At 51.8% G+C, this 19,117-nt stretch overlaps 1 protein-coding gene across 20 annotated transcripts in view; it reads left to right on the top strand.

The window, feature by feature from the left end:
* Positions 1 to 17,982, top strand: part of BCORL1 (BCL6 corepressor like 1) — a 46,536-nt gene extending 28,554 nt beyond the window's left edge. For 17 of the 20 annotated variants that reach the window (XM_083484609.1, XM_083484600.1, XM_083484598.1 and 14 more), the window contains 12 exons: positions 104 to 194; positions 1,668 to 4,079; positions 5,510 to 5,648; positions 6,505 to 6,585; positions 7,017 to 7,427; positions 9,279 to 9,499; positions 10,355 to 10,561; positions 10,666 to 10,832; positions 12,016 to 12,161; positions 13,212 to 13,289; positions 14,801 to 14,954; positions 16,330 to 17,982. In XM_083484609.1, coding sequence (XP_083340735.1) covers positions 104 to 194; positions 1,668 to 4,079; positions 5,510 to 5,648; positions 6,505 to 6,585; positions 7,017 to 7,427; positions 9,279 to 9,499; positions 10,355 to 10,561; positions 10,666 to 10,832; positions 12,016 to 12,161; positions 13,212 to 13,289; positions 14,801 to 14,954; positions 16,330 to 16,612 — 4,390 coding nt within the window. In that variant the 3' untranslated portion in view covers positions 16,613 to 17,982. The remainder of the gene's footprint in view (positions 1 to 103; positions 195 to 1,667; positions 4,080 to 5,509; positions 5,649 to 6,504; positions 6,586 to 7,016; positions 7,428 to 9,278; positions 9,500 to 10,354; positions 10,562 to 10,665; positions 10,833 to 12,015; positions 12,162 to 13,211; positions 13,290 to 14,800; positions 14,955 to 16,329) is intronic. The other 3 variants (XM_083484603.1, XM_083484604.1, XM_083484602.1) reach the window with 1 other exon arrangement.
* The last annotated feature ends 1,135 nt before the right edge of the window (positions 17,983 to 19,117 follow it).

Genomic DNA, 19,117 nt, shown 5'->3' with positions numbered 1-19,117 from the left:
GCAAGAGATACCTCCAGAAGTGGGTTGGGGGGATGCTTTGGGTCTTGCAGGTTTGGGAGATTGTTTCTCGGCTTCACAATTCTTTCTCTTCTTCCTGCAACAGGAGAGCCCCACTTTCTGATGAAGAATCCAACACCAGCAACTCCCAGCATCTGGGCTCCCCTGACTTCTGCACCGGCAGCAGCTTTTCCAAGGTAAGGGGCAGCTTAGTGGCTGTACCTAGGGGAGGAAGCTTTGGCTCTTGCTGAGATACAGAGGGCCTAAGTGGCTAATTACCTGGCCAGCTCAAATGGAATGGGCTGCCACAGGGTGGACGGATGGCCATGGACTTGGGTGACTTTTTATATAAAGGGTGTTATGCACATTCATGGAGGAGAAGGAGAGATTTGTTGATGGCTGTTTACCCCATGACCAAGAGGTAGGGCAGCTGCTTTGCATGTGTATAGACCCAGGCTCCATCCACGTCAGCTCCAGAGGATCAGGTTGCAGGTTCTAGGAAGGACTCTGGGAAGCTGCTGCCAGTCAAAGAAGACAGTGCTGGGTTAGATGGGCCAGTCATCTGAACCTGGTACAAAAGGATATTCCTGTTTCTTAAGCCAGGGTAGCTAAATGGAACCTCCATGTGCTGAGGCAGTCTGTCCCCGAGCACCAGATATTGGGGACAAATAGGGACCTTTGATCTGATGAAGCAGGAAAGGGATTCTTATGTTGCTTTCTTCGAACAAATGTTGCATAGTGGCTATTAAAACAAACAAACCAGAACATGAACTGGACAGTTCTCAGTTCAACTCTTGCCTCTGCCATGAAATTAGGTGCTGGTAATAATAATAATAATAATAATAATAATAATAATAATAATAATACCCTGCCCATCTGGCTGGATTTCCCCAGCCACTCTGGGCAGCTTACAGGCTTACAGCATATATCAGAACATACTAAAACATCAAAATTAAAAACGTCCCTAAGCAGGGCTGCCTCCAGATGTCTTCTAAAAGTCAAATAGTTGTTTATTTCCTTGACATCTGATGGGAGGGCGTTCCACAGGGCGGGCCTGACTACAGAGAAGGCTCTTTGCCTGGTTCCCTGTAACTTCGCTTCTTGCAGTGAGGGAACCACCAGAAGAAGATTCGGAGGAGGACCTCAGTGTCTGGGCTGAATGATGGAGGAGATGCTCCTTCAGGTATACTGGACCAAGGCCGTTTAGGGCTTTAAAGTCAACACCAATACTTTGAATTGTACTCAGAAACGCACTGGGAGCCAATGTAGGTCATTCAAGACCGGTGTTATATGGTCTCGGCGGCCGCTCCCAGTCACCAGTCTAGCTGCTGCATTCTGGATTAGTTGTAGTTTCTGAGTCACCTTCAAAGGTAGCCCCATGTAGAGCACATTGCAGTAGTCCAAGCAGGAGATAACCAGGGCACACACTACTTTGGTGAGGCAGTCTGAAGGGAGGTGGGGTCTAACCCAGCGTACCAGGTGGAGGTGTGGGTCACCCTTGTTGATTCCAGGTAGCCTTAGGCGAGTCACTCTGCCTTGGCTCCCTAGCAAGACAATAAAACTGATTTCTAACCTGCTTTAGGATTCCTGATATAATTTGCATGTGAAACACCAACAACATGCTTATACAATAGTGTTATTGACGCAATTGCCTTCCCTCGTTGCTGCAGGTGGAGCTCACGGCAGTTTCGAGTAGCGGCGGCAGTGCCCAAGGGTTTGAGGCAGAGGGCATCGTGGAGGAGGAACTCGGACCTACACTTAAGGAGCAGCCCTGCGAGCCAGACTGTGCTGAGAAGGCCTTGAAGGGCGGCGATGCCAACCCAGGCAAAGTTAGGGAGGGCGGACTCACAAGGCCAGAGAGCAGCAGCAGCCCGGACTGTGCACAGCCGTCTGCTAAGGAGGCGGCAGAGGTCTCCCCTGCTTGCCCAAAGGCTCTGGAGAGTGAGCATCCAGCAAAGGAGAAGAGCACCCCAGCTGCTGGCACAACCCTGACAGCTGCCGCCACGGCTGCCGCCGCCACGGCCACCAACAGCTGCAGCACTTTGACCTCTCCCCCAGCCACCTTCACGTTGAAAAGCGTCTGTTTCTCCACTTCTCAGGCCCCTGCTATGCAAAAAATGGCCCTCTCCTTCCCACCCGGAGCAGTCCTCACCCCCAGCCAGCCCCTGGTTTACCTCCCACCTCTTCCGAGCCCACTCGGGGTCCCGTCTGCCCTTGCCCTGCCTGTCATACCCTCCTTCCCACAAGACCCCTGCCTGCCTAGCCTTCTCGCCCCCTCTGAGCTGCGCTCTTACCCATATGCCTTCTCCGTGGCCAGGCCTTTGGCCGCAGATCCCAAAGTGGCGCCTGTGGAGACAAGCCAGCTGAACTGCCCTGCCCCGTCAGGGGAGAGCAGCGCCCTTGCAGTCACTGGGCCCTCCTCTGCTGTCGAAGGCTCGGACCTCTCGCCTAGCACGCCTGCCTCGGCAGCAGCAGGTGCCAGCACTGTCCCGCTGTCAGTCGCCGCCAGCGTGCTCACCAGGGCCCCGGCAGTCCCGGAACAGCTTCCCTCAGGCGTCCTGGCCTCCATCTCCCCGCTGAAATCCCCCCCACAGCTGGAGCGTGAGATGGTCTCCCCGGAATGCAGCGAGATGCCCCTTGACCTTTCCGCCAAGTCAAACCGCCAGAAGCTGCCTCCTCCGAGCCAGCGCAAGACGCCCCCGATGCCTGTGTTGACCCCGGTGCACACCAGCGGCAAAGCACTGCTCACCACGGTCTTCTCCAAGCCTCAGCGGGTGGCTCAGGCCATTGGCGGCCCGGGCACCGCTTCACCCTTCGTCATCTTCCCGGAGTTCCTCCGCAATGGGGAGCAGGGCTCCTGGGTGAAGAACTCGACTGCCCTCATCAGCACCATCCCAGGCACCTACGTTGGGGTGGCCAACCCAGTCCCAGCTTCCGTGCTGCTGGGCAAGGATTCCGGCCCCGGCCTTGGCAGGGACTCCCGCCATCTCGCCAAGCAAGAGCTCATTTCCATTGTTGACCAGGGAGAGCCTCGCAGTGGTGGGCTGCCTCCTGGGAAGAAGAGTGGTGGAGAGGGGCCTCCTGACCCCGCACGGCAGCTCCTTCGTGGCCGGGGTGTCCCAGGGGCTCAGTTGCACCCTTCAAAGGAGCTGGCCATTTGGAGCCCCAGCCAGGGAAGCGTTTACCCTCGGTGCTCAGTCAACGGGAAGCCTGCCAGCCCCCAGCTGCTGCCCGTGGGGTGGTCGCCTTATCATCAGGGCCCTCTGCTTTCCATCGGCATCTCGGCAGCCGGGCAGCTGTGTCCGAGTCAAGTTGCCCCCTGCAAACCAGCTGGCGCAGGCGAGCTGGCCACGTTCCCTGGTGTGCAGCCGATAGAGTCCTCTGCTGTGGTCCAGAAGCCCCCGGAAGCTCCCTCTCAGGGCAAGGGTTGTAAGGCAGCCTTGCCGAACACAGCCAGCCCTTTGTGCATCTCACCAGCTCTTCAGACCAGCCTCCCAGACGCAAGGGGCTCCGAGGGTCTCATCCCAAAATACGACTCCGACAGACTCGAGGCTGACTTGGCAGCAGAGGCCACCCCACAGCCCAAAGCTCCCCCAGAGGGCTGCAGCCGCAAGCGCCCCGGGGACGCCAAGCCTAAAAACCAGGTCTTGACTGCCTACCTATCTCACGGCCTTTCCTTAGCTAGCCAGCCAAGCGTGCGGACGACCTCTGAGACGCCTCTCCCAGGGAGCAAGCGCAAGGACCGGAAGTGCAGCAACGCATCTCGGGATCAGCCGGCGGCAGAAGTCACTCTCCGCAGTGTGCACCAGGTTGATCTCAGCCGCGTGAAGAAGGAACGGGTGGAGCCAGAGGTGCTGATCACCTCCACCACTTGTCTGCATGCTGGGGCTGCCTCGAGAAGCCCTCCGAAAGCCAAGCTCAAGGGGGTGGCCCACATCAAAGTGGAGGAGGGCTTCCCCTGCAAGTCCAAGCGGCAGCATGACGGGCCAGACCGCCTGACCCTCAAGAAGCAGAAGTGCAAGGGCAGTGAGGAATCTCAGGCCCCCTGCAAATCGGACAGCCAGAACCTGCACACACGCAAGGTGAGTGACTTGCCCTGATGTGAAAACAGGGATCGCACCCAGCGTTTCCTGGAGCAGCATCTGAGGGGTGGAATGGGTGAGATTGGGCTGAGGGTTAGGGAGTCCTCAGGGAGGACTAATCTCTTGCTGAGGACAAGGTAAAAGATGAACCAGGATTGAAAGATGTTGGAAGTAACCTCCTGTAGTGCTGATGGAGGTCCTGAAGTGCTGCTTCCAATACTACAGGAAGGAGAGAATCTTGCCTGGACAGCAGACAGAACCAGGTGATAACATTGTGCATCTTAACTTATTTTGTGACTCTCCCTCATGAGAAGTGCTTGTTTGATGCACAAGAGCACTATTAGGATCAGTGTCCATTGTTAACACGAATGTCCTGGTTGGTTATTTTTTTATTCAGTTTCTTATTTTCGCTGTATCTTAGCTAACAGACAGAACGGATCCAGGAAAAATAATTGCATGACAAAATGCTTCTGATGTTACATTTTAAAATGTAGTTTGTCCTCTAAAAAACTGTATCCAGGTTGAATCTCTGTGTAACACACTAGTTGGAGGTGAGGCTGATGTGTGAATCCCAGATGTGGTCTTGGAAGCATTTCTGGGTTTGTCTGGTGGCTCCAGCCTTATCAGAATGCCTTGGGCTTTTCCCTGGGTTTGACTTTACCTGTGTCAGAGGTTTCTTTGTGCAGCTAGATGGAGCATGTGACGTCAGAAGAGGCTCAGAGGCACTTGGCTGTGTCATATGGCTTAGGGCAAGTCTGTTTTAATTGCCCCAAGTCCATGCCCTGTTGCCAGCAGCTGCTTGAATGAGACACAGCCATTAAGAAGCCACGGCCTGGCTTCTGATTTCTTTCAGAGTTCAGTTCAAAGTGGCCCATGCTTATCATTTTAAAGCTTTTGCATGGCTTGGAACCCAGATTATCTCTTACTGTCTTCCTCCCTACCACTGTGACTGAAGTTCACTTCTGTAGCCTTTCTGAGGGTGACCTGCCCTTCAAAGGCTAAGTGAATGGCAATAAGGGCAGTGAGAGACCTTTTCAGGTATTCCTATATACATACACATACACACACACACACTTCCCCCAGGTGGCACCTGATTTTATGTCATTTCATCACCAGCTAAGACCTTTTCCATTTCCCCAGGTTTTAATTTCATTTGTTTATTTTTTTACCTGCTAAGCAGATTGGGGTAGTGGTTTCTATTGCCGTGCCTTTTTTAAATCTGCTGGATCTTCCTAGCATTTCAGTTCCAGAGTTTTATTCTGCCTTGTGTTGTATTTCTGAACTTTCATTTCAATTGCAAGCAGCCCTGGGGACATGGGAGCGCTGGAGGTGTGGGGTACAAACGTGGGAAAAAAATAACAACGTGGAACAAACCTGGCAAAGACCTCTCGCTTCCTCTCACCGCCAGTGTGTCTCTTCTGTGTCCACAGTGGCGGAAGTACCACAGCTCCCATGAGGTCAGCAAGCAGGAGAGCCGGTCGGGCTCCACGAAGGAGCATGGCAGCCCCCGTGCCAAGCGCAAGCGCCGGAAGGCGTCTCCAGGGCATCATGGGCACAGCTGCGAAGAAGGTACAGGAGCCGGGTCTGGGCTCTGGCGATTGCCTTTCCTAAAAGTGTCCAACATCCATGGAAGACTCTCCTACTCTGGGTCTCTCTCTGCTGGGCACAGCCCATCTTTGCCTACCTCTTGAGAGAGGGATCGAAATGGGAGTGAGCCCCCCTTAAAGGGCAGAGCTGCTACCTGCAGTGTGAGGGGTTTCTGTCCATCCTCTCTGGGGTATATGAGGCCCGTTCTCTGAATTTGTGGCTTGCTTCCTTAAAATACAGTAGCGTACCTAGCATTTTCCTTTCTTGTGAGGAAGCAAAATACGTGTAATCAAAGGTTTAACAAACATCAAGCCTATTAGACAACTTAGATGTAGGTTTTTGTTTTATTGCAATTTCCTCTACCTCAGTTTTTGTTTGTGCAACCACGGCAGGACCACTTGCCTGTTGAGCTGGGCATGAGAGTACAAGCTGATGATAATGCAAATCAGAACACAACTGTCCTTTGGGTTTTGCACTTGTTCAAATTTTGCAATACAGCTCATAGCTAAAAAAATAAATAAAGATTGGGGGGGTACCAAAATACGTTTTAAATGTGTATTTTAGGTGGGCAGGAAGGGCGGGATAGAAATGAAAATTTTAAAGCATATTTTCCAATTAATGTGGAAGTTGTGTGTCTGAAAACTCCCTTTTGGGTTTGTGGGCTCACTTTCCCAGCTTCACACCTGCTTGTGGCTGAGATCTCCTCTGGGGTGGGGGCAGGACGGAGGATGCACAGCTTCCCTGGACCAATAGTTGTATTTTTCCAGATGGCAGTTTAGTTTTCAGAGCTCTCTTCTTTTTTCCTTTTCTTTCCCCCCAACCAAACGATCCTCCTCAGCTTTTGTTGAGAAGAAATCAAAGAACAGTTTCCGGGACTTCATTCCTGTGGTGCTGAGCAGCCGGACACGCAGCCAGACGGGTGAGTGGCTGATTCCTTCGACCTGGGGGAGGGGAACCTGGCTTTTTTTCAGGGGGCTGTGGTCCGTCTGAAACGTATGCTTGTGTGTTGTGTGAAATCTTCTTAGCTTAGCTGCCTCGGTCCCCCAGTCCCTAAGCAACCATGCAGAAAGAGGCAAGCAATATCTGTACTTTGGGTCAATTTAATTTTGAAACCAAGTGTGCAGGTTTTTGAGTTACACAGGTCTCTTCCTCAGAGTGAATTTGGAAGAAAAATCAGCATCTGGATTTGCTAATTGTTTTGTTGTTGCTACTTGTGAAATGAATTAGGGGATTCTGAGAGGGGAAATTGGGCACAAAAGAGGGAGCTGTTGCTAAAGCTGAGATCCCGAGGTGTAGTGCTTAATTCTGATTGAAGAGCGAGGGGGTCCTTTCCTTTCCTTCTTCCTGTAGGGAGCATGGGAGGCTCTTCCGTTAACATGTTGGAGGAGTGTGGCCAGGAGATTCTACCGCCGGTGGAAGAGGAAGAAGAGAATGTCGAGGGAGAGGATGAGCTCGCCCTGAGGCATCGCAGGCTGAGAAAATCCCACCGCCTCTCCCCCCACTCCAGCTGCAAAGACGGAGAGCGGTCGCAGTCAGAGAAGAGCAGTTTCCACTCGCGCAAGAGTCAGGGGATGCCGTGGCAAGTGGACGCCACTCGGCAGCTGTGGAGCCGCAAGGAGGCGGAGGAGGAGAGCGGCCACATCAAGAGGAAGAAGAGGAGGAGGCAGAAAAGCTGGAAGTACCAGACTGGAGAGTACTTGATAGAGCGGGAGAAAGAGGAGCACACGAGCTGTTGCCATAAGCGGCGGAAAATGAAAGCAGGTAGTGAAGGGGAGCCACCAGGAACAGCATGGGGCATGGCTGCAGCGCAGGGATCCTTAAGGCGGCAGCCCTTGGTGCAACTTCTGCGCTGTCAGGCTAGTGGTACTTGGCCCTGTGGCAGCTTCACATTTAACAGTTCACTTAGTCGCCATGGGCAACCAGGAATCCCATGCAGGCGAATGAGTGGGCTTGCAAAGGAGGCATGTACCTTTCTGCCTCTCCTCTGCCAACCTGCTTGGCAGAATGCAATTCTTAAAGAAAGCGTAGCCCATGTTTCTTGCTGGCCGTGGGGCAGGCTGGTAAATAAAAAACACAAATTTGTGGGCTGAGCCAGTCCATGCCAATACCTGTGACTGGGAGGGTTGTAAGGGGCAGAGAGGGAAACATTGTACATCCTGTGTGCCCCCGCTGCTCACAGTGGTTGCCAGCACTCTTAGTTTGCCCACCATGTTTCTGTGCATGTGCAGTAGTAATAGCCCATGGAAACAGTGTGAACCTGGGACAGGCGGTCTCCCTTCCTTGGGTCTTCTGAGGTTTTGCCAAGCATTGACCATGCATTTTGAACCATGTGGTGCAGCCTGAAGTTTGTCATCCTGCACCAAGTGCTGCACAAACTGCACACCGCTCTGCCTGTGCCTGACGCACCCCTGGTGGATACCCATCCAACTTCACTTCCCTAGAGGTTGTCCAAAATAGACCTCGCCAGCGTCTTAGCCTGCTTATTTGTTGTTGAACGGCTGTTAAGTCTGTGGAGTGCCCTTTGAACAACTTATGCTGCAGCCGTCTCCTCCCTAGAATTTAAAAGGCAGTGCTTTACCAGAGAGGAAATAACAAGCAATTGTCCCTCTCCTTTCTGGCATCTTTTTTTAAGAAACAAAAACAAAAACAAAACCCTTTTAGGCCATTGGAAAGAAGAGGGACAATTGCTCTTGCAGGCTTGCCAAATTAATCCTGCTGTCGGCTGCAGGAAGGCGTCCCTCTTCAGCCTGAGTGAGGACAAGTCTTCCGTAGTGGCACGGAGCAAGGCACAACTGTCCAGTTTGTCAGCTGTGGTAGCCACCAGGGGGTGGCTGCTTCGGCTTGGGCTTTGCTAGCAGGGGTGGAAAAAGCTGTGGAGTGCTTTGCGAAGAGCTTAAAGGCCTGGAAGCCTTAAGGGAGGACAGGGCCGCATGTATTGTGGGAAAGCTCATTAAGCAGGAGGAAACTACGTAGAACTTCAAGCACAGCTTCCCTTTGGGGCGATTGTGGACGTCTGCAGTGTATCTAACGGCGTGTGCTGCCAGTGGTGGGTCCGTCCACCAGTCTGCTTCTCTCTTCGTCCTCGTTTGTTTGCTAATTCTTTGCTTCTGGTCAAAGGTATCAGTTTCCCAGAATCCTTTGCTTTTGCAGTTCTCTGGCCCTCTGGTCCATCTTCCTTTCAAGTTGTTAGCAAAGGATCATGTACATCGATGGCATAATAATAAATGCAATAAAGCTACGGAACTCACTGCCACGGTAATGTGGCAGTGGCTCAGAATAGAAGGCGGCTAGGGAAATAGGTGCAAAAGTTGTGACGTTAGTGCCGTTTCAGTTGGCTAAAATGGGAGCAGTTGCTTAGCAGCACTCCATAGACTGAGGATGCGGGACAGCTTCCTCTGGCGTACCCACGGCTGGCTGATGGTATGCAAGGGGAGCTAACCAAGAAGCTTGCTCTGAAGCCTCTGCTGTTCCTTTCTTTTTCTACTTCCCACTTCTGTTTGCATGTTCGGGAGCTGATTCTGAGGCTAGGCTGCCTCCCGGAAGGGCTTCACAGGGATGTCTGCATTTGAGCCTCCTTTGTTCTGTTTAATCCCCCTCTGGCTTGCCTTGCAGACTTCAGGTACCGAAAGCACAAGGATGCTGTGCCGAGCAAAGGCTCAGACCTGTGCTTGAGGAGCAGGCTTTCTCCAACCCTCCAAGGACGCCTGGACTTTCACAACGGATTCCTCTTGGATCACCCCGAGTCGGCTCCCATCCAGGATGTGCTAGAGAAACCTTCCGGGAAACGCAAATGCAAAACCAAACACCTCTCAGGCGTCTGTGAAGAGGGGAAGGTACAGTATTGCTTAGGAGGTGCTGGAGTTGATTTCGGGATAGGGTTAGACGGGTGCTGCACCCGGGGCTCTGTGGGAGTCTGAGCTACAAAACCAGGCTCAATTGCCAGTTAAAAGGTTTAGCTAGCAGTTGCTGGGAAATAACTTACCTCGGTTGCCTGGGGCCTTGGGAAGTTGCCACTTGGTATTGCATACCAAGGATGGGCAACCCATAACCCTCCTGGCTGGGGTGGGAGGGAGCTGAAGTGCCACAGGCAGCATATCCCTGTTGTCAACAGTATTAATTTAAGCATAACAAAGAGTCTCATCTTGGTGTACAGCTGCTCCCTCACTTCCTATGAATGGATCTGCCAGCATTTTTCATTTTATTTTAAAGGGCTCTCAATATGATCAGAGCAGAAGCCAGGTGTGTATGTGTTCAGAACCCAGATTGGCAATCTTATCTGCCCTCCTGTGCACAATGCAAAGGCAGAATGGATTACCGGGAGCCGAATCCAGCGTTTGGGAGTCTCAGTTTCCTTTTCTTTTTTTAAGATTTAACAAAATGTGAGTGATGCCTGTGAGATCCCAGGAAACTGGGCTAGTGTGGTGTTGGAGAGTGTGATTTACACTGCTGAGATTTCCGGACTTCCATATTGTATATCATTTTCTGCCCTTCTCCACAGCTAGCAGAAGCAGAATTGAGTGTTCATACAAAAGTAAACGTGTTATTGATGTAAACTGTGACCTTGTGGAATGCAAGCTTTTTTTGGTTTTTTTAGAGGTTCAGAATTCTTCTTCGCTTAGCCCTGTTCTGACACTACTTTTCTTCCTCCCCAATCATTCTCTGTGTTCCATTTTTTTTTTTTTAAAAAGGCCAAGGCACGCCTGAGCCAGTCCAAGACACGCTCTCCAAAGAAAGCTCGGGAACCCTGCTTGTTGAACAAGTCCCGGCAGCACAAATCAGAAAGATCCCCTGAGCCCCCCGCAGCCCCGCCGGTGCCCCCTGAAGCTCGCCGACTGATTGTGAACAAGAATGCCGGGGAGACACTGCTGCAAAGAGCAGCCCGGCTTGGCTACAAGGTGGGTGCCAGTTCTTGCAGGGGGCGGGGCGGGGCGGATAGATAAACAGCAGGAGACAAGTGCTGCCATTGTTTACTAATCTTGGTTGGGGGTTCTTTCGCCAGGATGTGGTGATGTACTGCCTGCAGAAGGAAAACAACGATGTCAACCACAGGGACAACGCAGGCTACACAGCCCTGCACGAGGCCTGCGCTCGCGGCTGGGTGGACATCCTGCAGCTCTTGCTGGAGCATGGTGCAAACGTGAACTGCAGTGCACAGGATGGCACCAGGCAAGTCCACTGCTGCTGAGGAACCACAGTTGCCAGGGGCATGGCCAGGGGCTAAGAGGTCTGCTGACTCTGGGCCTCATTTGGCCCGTTTTAGCTTCTGGATCTGTAACATTGACGAGTTAAGCCAGTGAAAGCTGCTGTGGTGCAGTACTTAAGAGTGTCAGATTTAGGGCAGAGGAGAGCCAGGTTCCATTGCCAACTCTGCCACTCTCTGGGCAATCTTGGACCAGCCATACCCTTTTTCATGAGGGTAAAGAGATGGGGGAGACCACGTAAACTTCCTTGAGATCCTTGGGAGGAAAGGTGGGGTGGCAATTAATTAAATAAATAAATGCAACCTACCTTGTCCATGTGCTCTAAGAGGGACATCTTGCACTGAATTTCAGCCAGTTCTGCAGGTTGAGAACTGTCTGCTGAAGTGGAGCTACTCTCTATTTAAAAATCCCTGCACATAGAAAAATAGCATGCTAGGGAGAAGGCTCAGCAAGAATCCCTCCGCGGTCTTGGAAGCAGTCCAGTCCAGGCCACACCCCATGAGAAAGACACGATGGATGGGCTGTCTAATGCACTCACCTACCCTGAGGGGCAGCGGTTCTGCAATGTCCCGAGCCCAAAGTGGCGGTGCCTGGATCTTTTATCGAGTAATTCCGGGGACTAAATTGTTGTCCCGCGTACTTGAAAGGCATGTGCTTTGCCATTGAGCTGTGGCTCCGTCATGTCTGGTACTTCTTTAAATCCTTGCAGCTCGGGATAATTATTTATTAATAATATGGTCGTCGCTCAGTTACCAAGGGCAGGCCAGCAGTGGACATTTCTCCATATTCATTTCTCCCTATTTAAAATATGTAGCAGAGCACAGGACCCTTCCACCCACCTCAGCATATTGTTTACGCTGGCTGGCTGAGGCTGGCTGGTTTTTCAGACGAGTCTCTCCCAGCCCTACCAGAAGCTCCTAGGGATTGAACGTGGGACCTCTTGTAGGCAAGCAGATGCTGAGCTTGCCGTCTGTCATTAACAGAAAGTACACAACACTTCACAAAGGCAAACAGGAGGGGTAGGGTCCCTTGCAGGTTCCTCAAGGGTTCCCTGATGGGGAAAGGCCAGGGAGGAATGGGTGAACCCTGCTCAGCTCCAGCCTTTTGACTCTGTGAAATCCGATTTAAAACTCTTTGTCTCTTGGCAGGCCTGTCCATGACGCTGCAGCAAATGACAACTTGGAGATCATGTGGCTCCTGCTGTCTTACGGTGCCGACCCAACCCTGGCTACATATTCGGGGCAGACTGCCCTGAAGTTGGCCAGCAGCGAAAACATGAAAAATTTCCTTAATGGTAGGTTTCCTTTTGTCAAAGGTAAGACAGCAATTTTACACACACCTCGGCCATTGGATACTAGATATGACGTGTGTGTTGCTGCAGTCGAAAATGCACATGGGTTTTGCAGGAAAAGTGGCTGATTTGCACTAAAGGACATCATTCTGCAGGATATATGCATGCTTCTTTGGGTTGATTCTGGTGCATAGTTTTCCCTCTGAGGAGGGCTTTGGACGGATTCATGTTGGAGGGCTCTACCTTGAAAACATTAGACTAGAATCCTACATGAATATTTCTAGAAGGTACCCATGAGCAAAAGACAAAGATTTTTGCTCCATTAAAGGTGGATTTATGTGGATTTATCATAACATCACAATCTTTCATGGTAAATCCACATTGAATTATGCCTTTAATACAGGGTTTCCCAAGCTTTGGTCTCCAGCTGTTTTTTGGACTACAATTCCCATCATCCCTGACCCACTGCTCCTACTAGCTTGGGGTGATGGGAGTTGTAGTCCAACAACAGCTGGAGGCACAAGTTTGGGAAACCCTGCTTTAATCAGTTTTTATGGCAAGGATTGTGGAACCTTCATCCTGCAGGCCAATTTTGGGTCCAGTTTGGCCCATGAGACCATTTCCCCTAAACTGTGCCCTCTCTGGTCAGTCACGTGACATCACTTTGATGGGTGGGTGAAATCAGTTGATGGGCTGTGCCTGCCTGTTCCCCATATGGAGCTGGTATGCTCAGCCAAAGCACCAGTATTTTAAGTGCCCTCCCATCACCTGATGAGAGACAGTTCAGTTCTGCTCCTTGCTGCTTCCTGGTGACTTTTTCCTTCCACAAGTTAACTTAAACAGGTGAGCAAGATTGCCTACTTAATGGTCACCTGATGGCAGATGGGTTGCCTCTGCCTACCTGTAAAAGTTCAGACACAAGGATAGGAAGAGATAAAATATCTGGCACACCAGGTCAAAAAGTCCCCAACCTTACTCTCTGGGAACCTTGCCTAAGCACCCAAAAACACATTGATGTCTCAGCTTCCTTTATTCCATTTTATCTTCTTGCAGATTACCTCTTGGATCTGCAGGGTCGAGCTGAAGGGGACCCCCATACAGCCTGGGATTTTTACAGCAGCACTATAGTAGGTGAGTAGACCCCACCTACCTCTTTTCCCTGCTCCCTGGAACAACACGTAGTGGAGCTGATCAGCTTCCCTCCATCCTTAGAGGCAGGATGTTTGGAGCAAGGGAATGAAGTGCAGGGCATTTTTTGATTGTTTCCCAAGCACTCTGTCTTTTGGTCTGAAACCACTTGCTACTGCAGCGTGCTGAGTGGAGGAGAAACATCTTCAAAGATGTGTTTGAACCATTTTCTTCAAAAGGTGGGTGATTTTGCCCAGTTACTGCCCTTTGAAGAAACCGGTTTGGTTGCCCCTGTGGAAGAGCCTTCAAGCTCAAGACGTGTTGGTCTCACAAGTGCACCTTGGGATGTTTCCTCTGTTCTTTGTTCCTTTGCTGGTGCCTTCCCTTCTTCAACCTAGGCAGGGATAGGGAACCTGTGGCCTTCCAGGTGCTGCTTGACTTCCGCTTCCGTCATCCCTAACTATTTCCTTGGACCGATGGGAGTTGGGAGTCCAGCAACATCTGGAGGGCCACAGGTTCCCTGTCCTTGCCCTAGTGGCAGCTCTGAGCAAGCAGCAGGCAGCAAGAGATGGGTGACTTTTGGCGTACCTTGTGCCAGAATTCCAGCCATTCTCTGTGGGAGAAAATAAGCTGCTGCTCCTGTGCCTGAGGAAGTTGGCCTCTCCCATCCTGAGAGTGGAGCAAGTGGGGAAATGAGTATGTATCTAGGACTGTTTGTCTTCTCTGTTTAAATGTGGGAAAGAGGAACCCAGCATTTTTGCATCCGTGCAGTCCAGAGGAGTTGAATTTTGTGCCTGCTGAAAGTAGCCTCCCCTCACCTGGTGCCTTCTAGATGCTGCATGATCCCAGCTCCCATCAACCCCAGCCAGCACTGCTGACAGTCATGAGTAATGGGAGTTGTAGTCTAAAAACAACTGGAGGGCACCACATTGGAGAAGGTAGCTCTAAAGGACAAGGATTGAGCACTGTGCATGTTCCCCTATTATGCACAATTTATTCCACTGTTTTGGGGGGGGGGGTTGTCTGTCATTTATTCTAACTGGGAGGGGCTGATCCTGGGAGGGGCTGATGAGCTATGCACCCCAACCACTGGAAATCTTACTTTCTGACCTGAAACATCAGGAGACCCAGCTTACTTGCACTGCCAGATGTTTCTCTGCACCTAAAAAGGCTAGATGCATGGGGGTTTTCAAAACAGGAGCTGTCATTCTTGCAGAGCTACATTCCTCACCCAGCCTGAGCCTTCTGCACTCCTGCAGCATTGCAGCGTAACACAGCCCCATAGTGGTCTCTAAATTTCTATTGGCTTCTGCCAGCTGTTCCTCCAGGCATCTCCATGCTGGGCTTCTTTTGCAGCCCGTGGTTGGGTTGCTATGGCGATGGCTGTCCAGCAAGTGAACTGGGCACAGGGAAGGCTAGGGAGCAAGGTTGTGCGTGCAGAGTTCTTTGAGCCCGTGGCGTTTCCCCTCGCTCACCTCCCTCTCCCTCTCCATTTCCCGTATCCCTTGTTTCAGAGGGGAAAGATAAAATTGGCTGTGACCTTCTGCTCAACCCTCCCGGGAGCTCTGATCAGGAGGAAGATGAGCAGGACTCGGACCACCTCATGTTTGAGTTCTCCGACAAGCCGCTGCTCCCCTGCTACAACCTGGAAGTGTCTGTCTCCCGGGGGTGAGTAATGGCGGCATCCCCTCGTTGGGAGAGCTTGGGGAGCTTGTGAGAACGGGCCAAATTGTACCACCCCACTACTCCCTGGGAGAGCCCTGGAGTCCAAAGACCAGTGTCATTGGAAGGTGGTGAGCAGGAGGGACGGAAGGACGGGTCTGTTGCGGACAACAGCTTTTGAGAGCCTTGGAGAAAGGATGAGCGAGACGTGCATTTGCAAGTCAACTTTCCCTTTCCTTCTCCAGCTCACACAGGCACAGCAAGGTTTTGCTAGCTGCTCAAGGAGGGGAAGGGCATTCAGAGAGCCTGCTGTGACAAATGAGAGACTGGGAAACCATGACAAAATAACAGGCTTTGTGGTGGTGGTGGGGTATGTGATGCCTATTCTGCATATTAAGCGTGGAAGTGGTGGGAGCTCCGTGGTTCCAAAAGGACGGGGGTGGGGGCAGATAGGGTCGTGGCCAAGATTCTGCATCTGCAAAAGCACCATTCCAAACTGCTGGTGCTGCAGTCGTTACAATGCTGTGACCCAGATAAAGGATGCAAAGGAAGCAGATCTCAGAATGTCTTGTGCTTTTGCATCATTGGTTCTGATTTTTATTAGGCAGAAGCTGGGGGAGGGGTGGGGGAGGGCCGCACAGCAGAGAAACGAGCTACCCAGAAGTCTCACTACCTGACCCAAGTCCTGCCTCCCTCTGCCCAGCCAACTGCTGAGATGTCAGTAGGGACAGGCTGCAGTGTATTCAAGCATAATGGGCACCCATGAGGGTTAGAAGCATGGTCTTCAAAAACAAAGCACTACCATCCTTTTCACTTACTCGCACCAGGCAGTTGTGGCCCTGGGTGATGTGAGGGGGGTGCTAACAGCTGGGGAGAGAGGTTGCGTGGCGTTGCAGCGTGAGCACTTTTTAAATAAAAACACTCAAACAGTGTTTCCCAAACTTGGGTCTCCAGCCACAACTCACATCATCCCTAGCTAGCAGGACCAGTGGTCAGGGATGATGGGAATCATAGCCCCAAAACAGCTGCATACCCACGTTTGGGGAGACACAGCACTAGAAGATAGGGCAGTTGCTCTGAGTACATTAGGGATGGGGAACATGTGGCCCTTCCAGATGTCATTGAGCTCCAACTTCTGTTGGCCCCAGCCAGTTTGGCCAGTGGGAAGGATAATGGCAGTTGCGATCCAGCAACATATGGGGGAAATGGGCTTCCGTCAAGATGGGATGGTGTCGCTTATGGGTAGGTTTCAACCCTTGCATTTCAGCTTTTAGAACATTGACTGTGGGGGTGGGAGGGTGAGGGTGAAATGGAGAACAGGGGAGGGATGGGCACAGAGAGCATGTCCCTACTGACCGCCGCACTTCTCCCCTTTGCCCAGGCCCTGCAACTGGTTCCTCTTCTCGGACGTGCTGAAGCGGCTAAAGCTCTCGTCCCGCATCTTTCAGGCCCGCTTCCCACACTTCGAGGTGACCACCTTGCCCAAGGTGGAGTTCCAGCGCCAGGTGTCGTTGAGCCAGGTGCTGGCCCCGGAAGAAATCCAGGCGCACATGGCGCCCCCCTTGGCTCTGGGCGCTGCAGAGACGGTGGAGCTGGTGCGCCACGAGCCAGAGCTGGCTCGGCTGCTGGGCTCGGAGGTGATGTTGGAGGCCTGGAGCAGCTGACGGGGGGCTGGGCATTCCCCTCTGTCGGCGTCGGACTGCACTGCGAGGCAATAATTGGACCAAGGAGAGAAGGTGGCCTTCTCGCGGGCAGGGCTTCTGTCTGCCTGGTCCTCCCTGACGAACTGCAACGGGTGCTCACCGCCTGCCCTCCTACCTTCCCACCCACCCACCCCGGGGGTAGGAAGCTGCCGTCCCCTGTGCCCTGGACTCTGCACTCGTTCACCTGCTGCAGGGCCTCGGTGGTTCGGAAGCCTCTCCATGGAACTGCATCTCTTTCCCCACCCCCAAGCTCTACCAGAGTATTTATTTAAATTAGTATTTAATTTGTGGTGTTCTTTTTCTTTTTTGTTCTTGCTAAGTCTGTATCACTGTGATTCGGGGGAGGGGGGGTGAGTGGAGAGACAGGGGACAACTTCCTGCAGCCACCATCGCCTCTGGGATTCCCCTGGGTGACTAAGCTTGGGGATTCCTTTCTCCTCTCCTCCACGAAATAGCGAGAGGGAGGCTATTGTTTCTTCTCTCCTCTCTGTTTTAGAGACACCCAGCTACAGTAGGAGCCAACCTTCAGCCTCCACAATAAAATATTTGAGGAGCCAGGGCCCCCCAGAGTTGAGGAGCATAACCATTCAGATGGTGTGCAGTCATCAGGTCTTGTGAGCAGCTAAGCAAGGCGACACCTGCCCCCCCCCACAGTACTTTATTCAAGTTAGCACCCCTGGTTGGGTGCATTTCTCTCCCTGCCCTTTTTATGATATTATTTTGTTTCTTATGTCCAGCCAGCCACTTTTCGAAACAGAATTATTATACAGCCAAAGGCACCTGTTGGTCTCAGCTATTTTATTTGCCCCCCACTCCCTCCTTATAATTTCATCCTTGTTCAGTCAGTTCAGCTGGCAAGGCAGTACGATCTTCAGTGGGGTGGGGGCAGCAGAGAGAGAGAGAGAGAGAGAGAGAGAGGATCATTTGGAGGGTAGGGGGTGGGGGGGTACAGCTTTATTGTACAGGTGGTAACAAGGACTGGACAATCTCTTATTATTTTGGCTCTTCCCCTGCTCTGGGGAGGTTGTTTTGGGTGGTGACATTTTTGTTCTTTTGTGTTGTGTTCCCCCCCGCCCTTCCCACTCGGGGAGCTGCATTTCCTTGCACAGCCCCAAAATCAGTTTTGCAAGCAGGCTGCCTCTACTGGCCCCCTTCCTTGGAAAAAGCAAACAGCGTTCCCTTCTCTCCGCCCCCATCTCTCTTTTCCACCAAGGCTTTGGGCCTTTGGGGCGTGTGCTGCAGCTGCTGCTTTTTCTTCTTCTTCTTCTGATTTGTTTTAAGCAACGCTTTGGTGTCAAAAACACTTATGTACAGAAAAACCTGCATCAGGGCCTCAGTCTCCTGCCTCGTCTTTTGGGTCCGGCCTCTCTTACTCCTGAAGCCTGGTGGGCAGGGCGGGGGGGGGGGGAGCAGCCCCATCACAGAAGCACTTCTGCTCCGAGGGGAAAACAAGTGTTCTCCATATGCCATAATAGCTGCCTCTTCCACCCATTTTTGGCAGTGAGCTGTGCAGACCAAATAAGGCTGTTAACAACTTCCACTTGATGCTTACCTGTACAATAACAGTTGGCTTTTGAAAACAGTTTCTTGCCATCCCTCCCAGGACAAAACAAGCTGTTGCTGGTTGGGGAAAGAGAACGCTAGGCTCTTAGTCCCAGTACGGGCCAGTAAACCAAGATCAGCAAGGAAGGGAGATGGATTTTGGCACCGATACTGTTGTCCATCACCTAAACTGTTGAACACGAAGGCGTCTTGCAGGACAGTTTTAATCCGAGAGCCTGCATTGTGTTTTTCAAAGGTGCATCATTTAAGCGACTTGCATTTTCCTGACTGGAATTCCCATCCACTCACCCCTCTGCTAAAGCTGCTGTGATTCCAGTTGTGTAAAACGGGGTGTGAGGAAGTTGAAAGGGTCAGCCTCCACATACACTTTCTCTCCCAGCTCTATCCGAACCCAATGTTCTAATTTCTTTAAAGGAGGCAAGTGCTCTGTTCACACAGCTGGTTTTTTAGGACTTAGCCCCCTTTGCCTTTTTAAACCAGGAGTGAGGAACGTGTGGCCCTCCAGATGTTGGGGAAACTCAGAACACCCCAGCCAGCATGGGCAATGGCCAAGGACTCTTGAGAGTCACAGGTTCCCTATACTCATTTGGACAGTACCAGAGTATAATTATCTGTTGCAGAAAAATCTTAAGGCACTTTGCTGGGTTATCCCTCACACCATTCACCTAAGGTGGGATTTGCTGCAACAGCATCCTGTCTTTGCAAAAGTCTTCCCGGTGAGTGCTGTGCAAAGGGAAGGACTAGCTGCAGGGGGCGGTCTGTTCAACTAGAAAGGTTTTGCCCAGGGACAGGAAACCTGTGGCCCTTTGGTTGCTGTGGGTGGACTTCAACTCCAAGCACTTTCAGCCAACTTACCCAATGGCCAGGGATGATGGGAGTTTAAGTCTTAGCAGCGGCTAAGGT

Source organism: Podarcis liolepis (genome assembly GCF_965112155.1).
Source record: "Podarcis liolepis genome assembly, chromosome: Z".
NCBI classification, from domain to species: domain Eukaryota; kingdom Metazoa; phylum Chordata; class Lepidosauria; order Squamata; family Lacertidae; genus Podarcis; species Podarcis liolepis.
The sequence above is the reverse complement of the archived record's forward strand: the minus strand, read 5'-3'. Positions and strand labels throughout refer to the sequence as shown.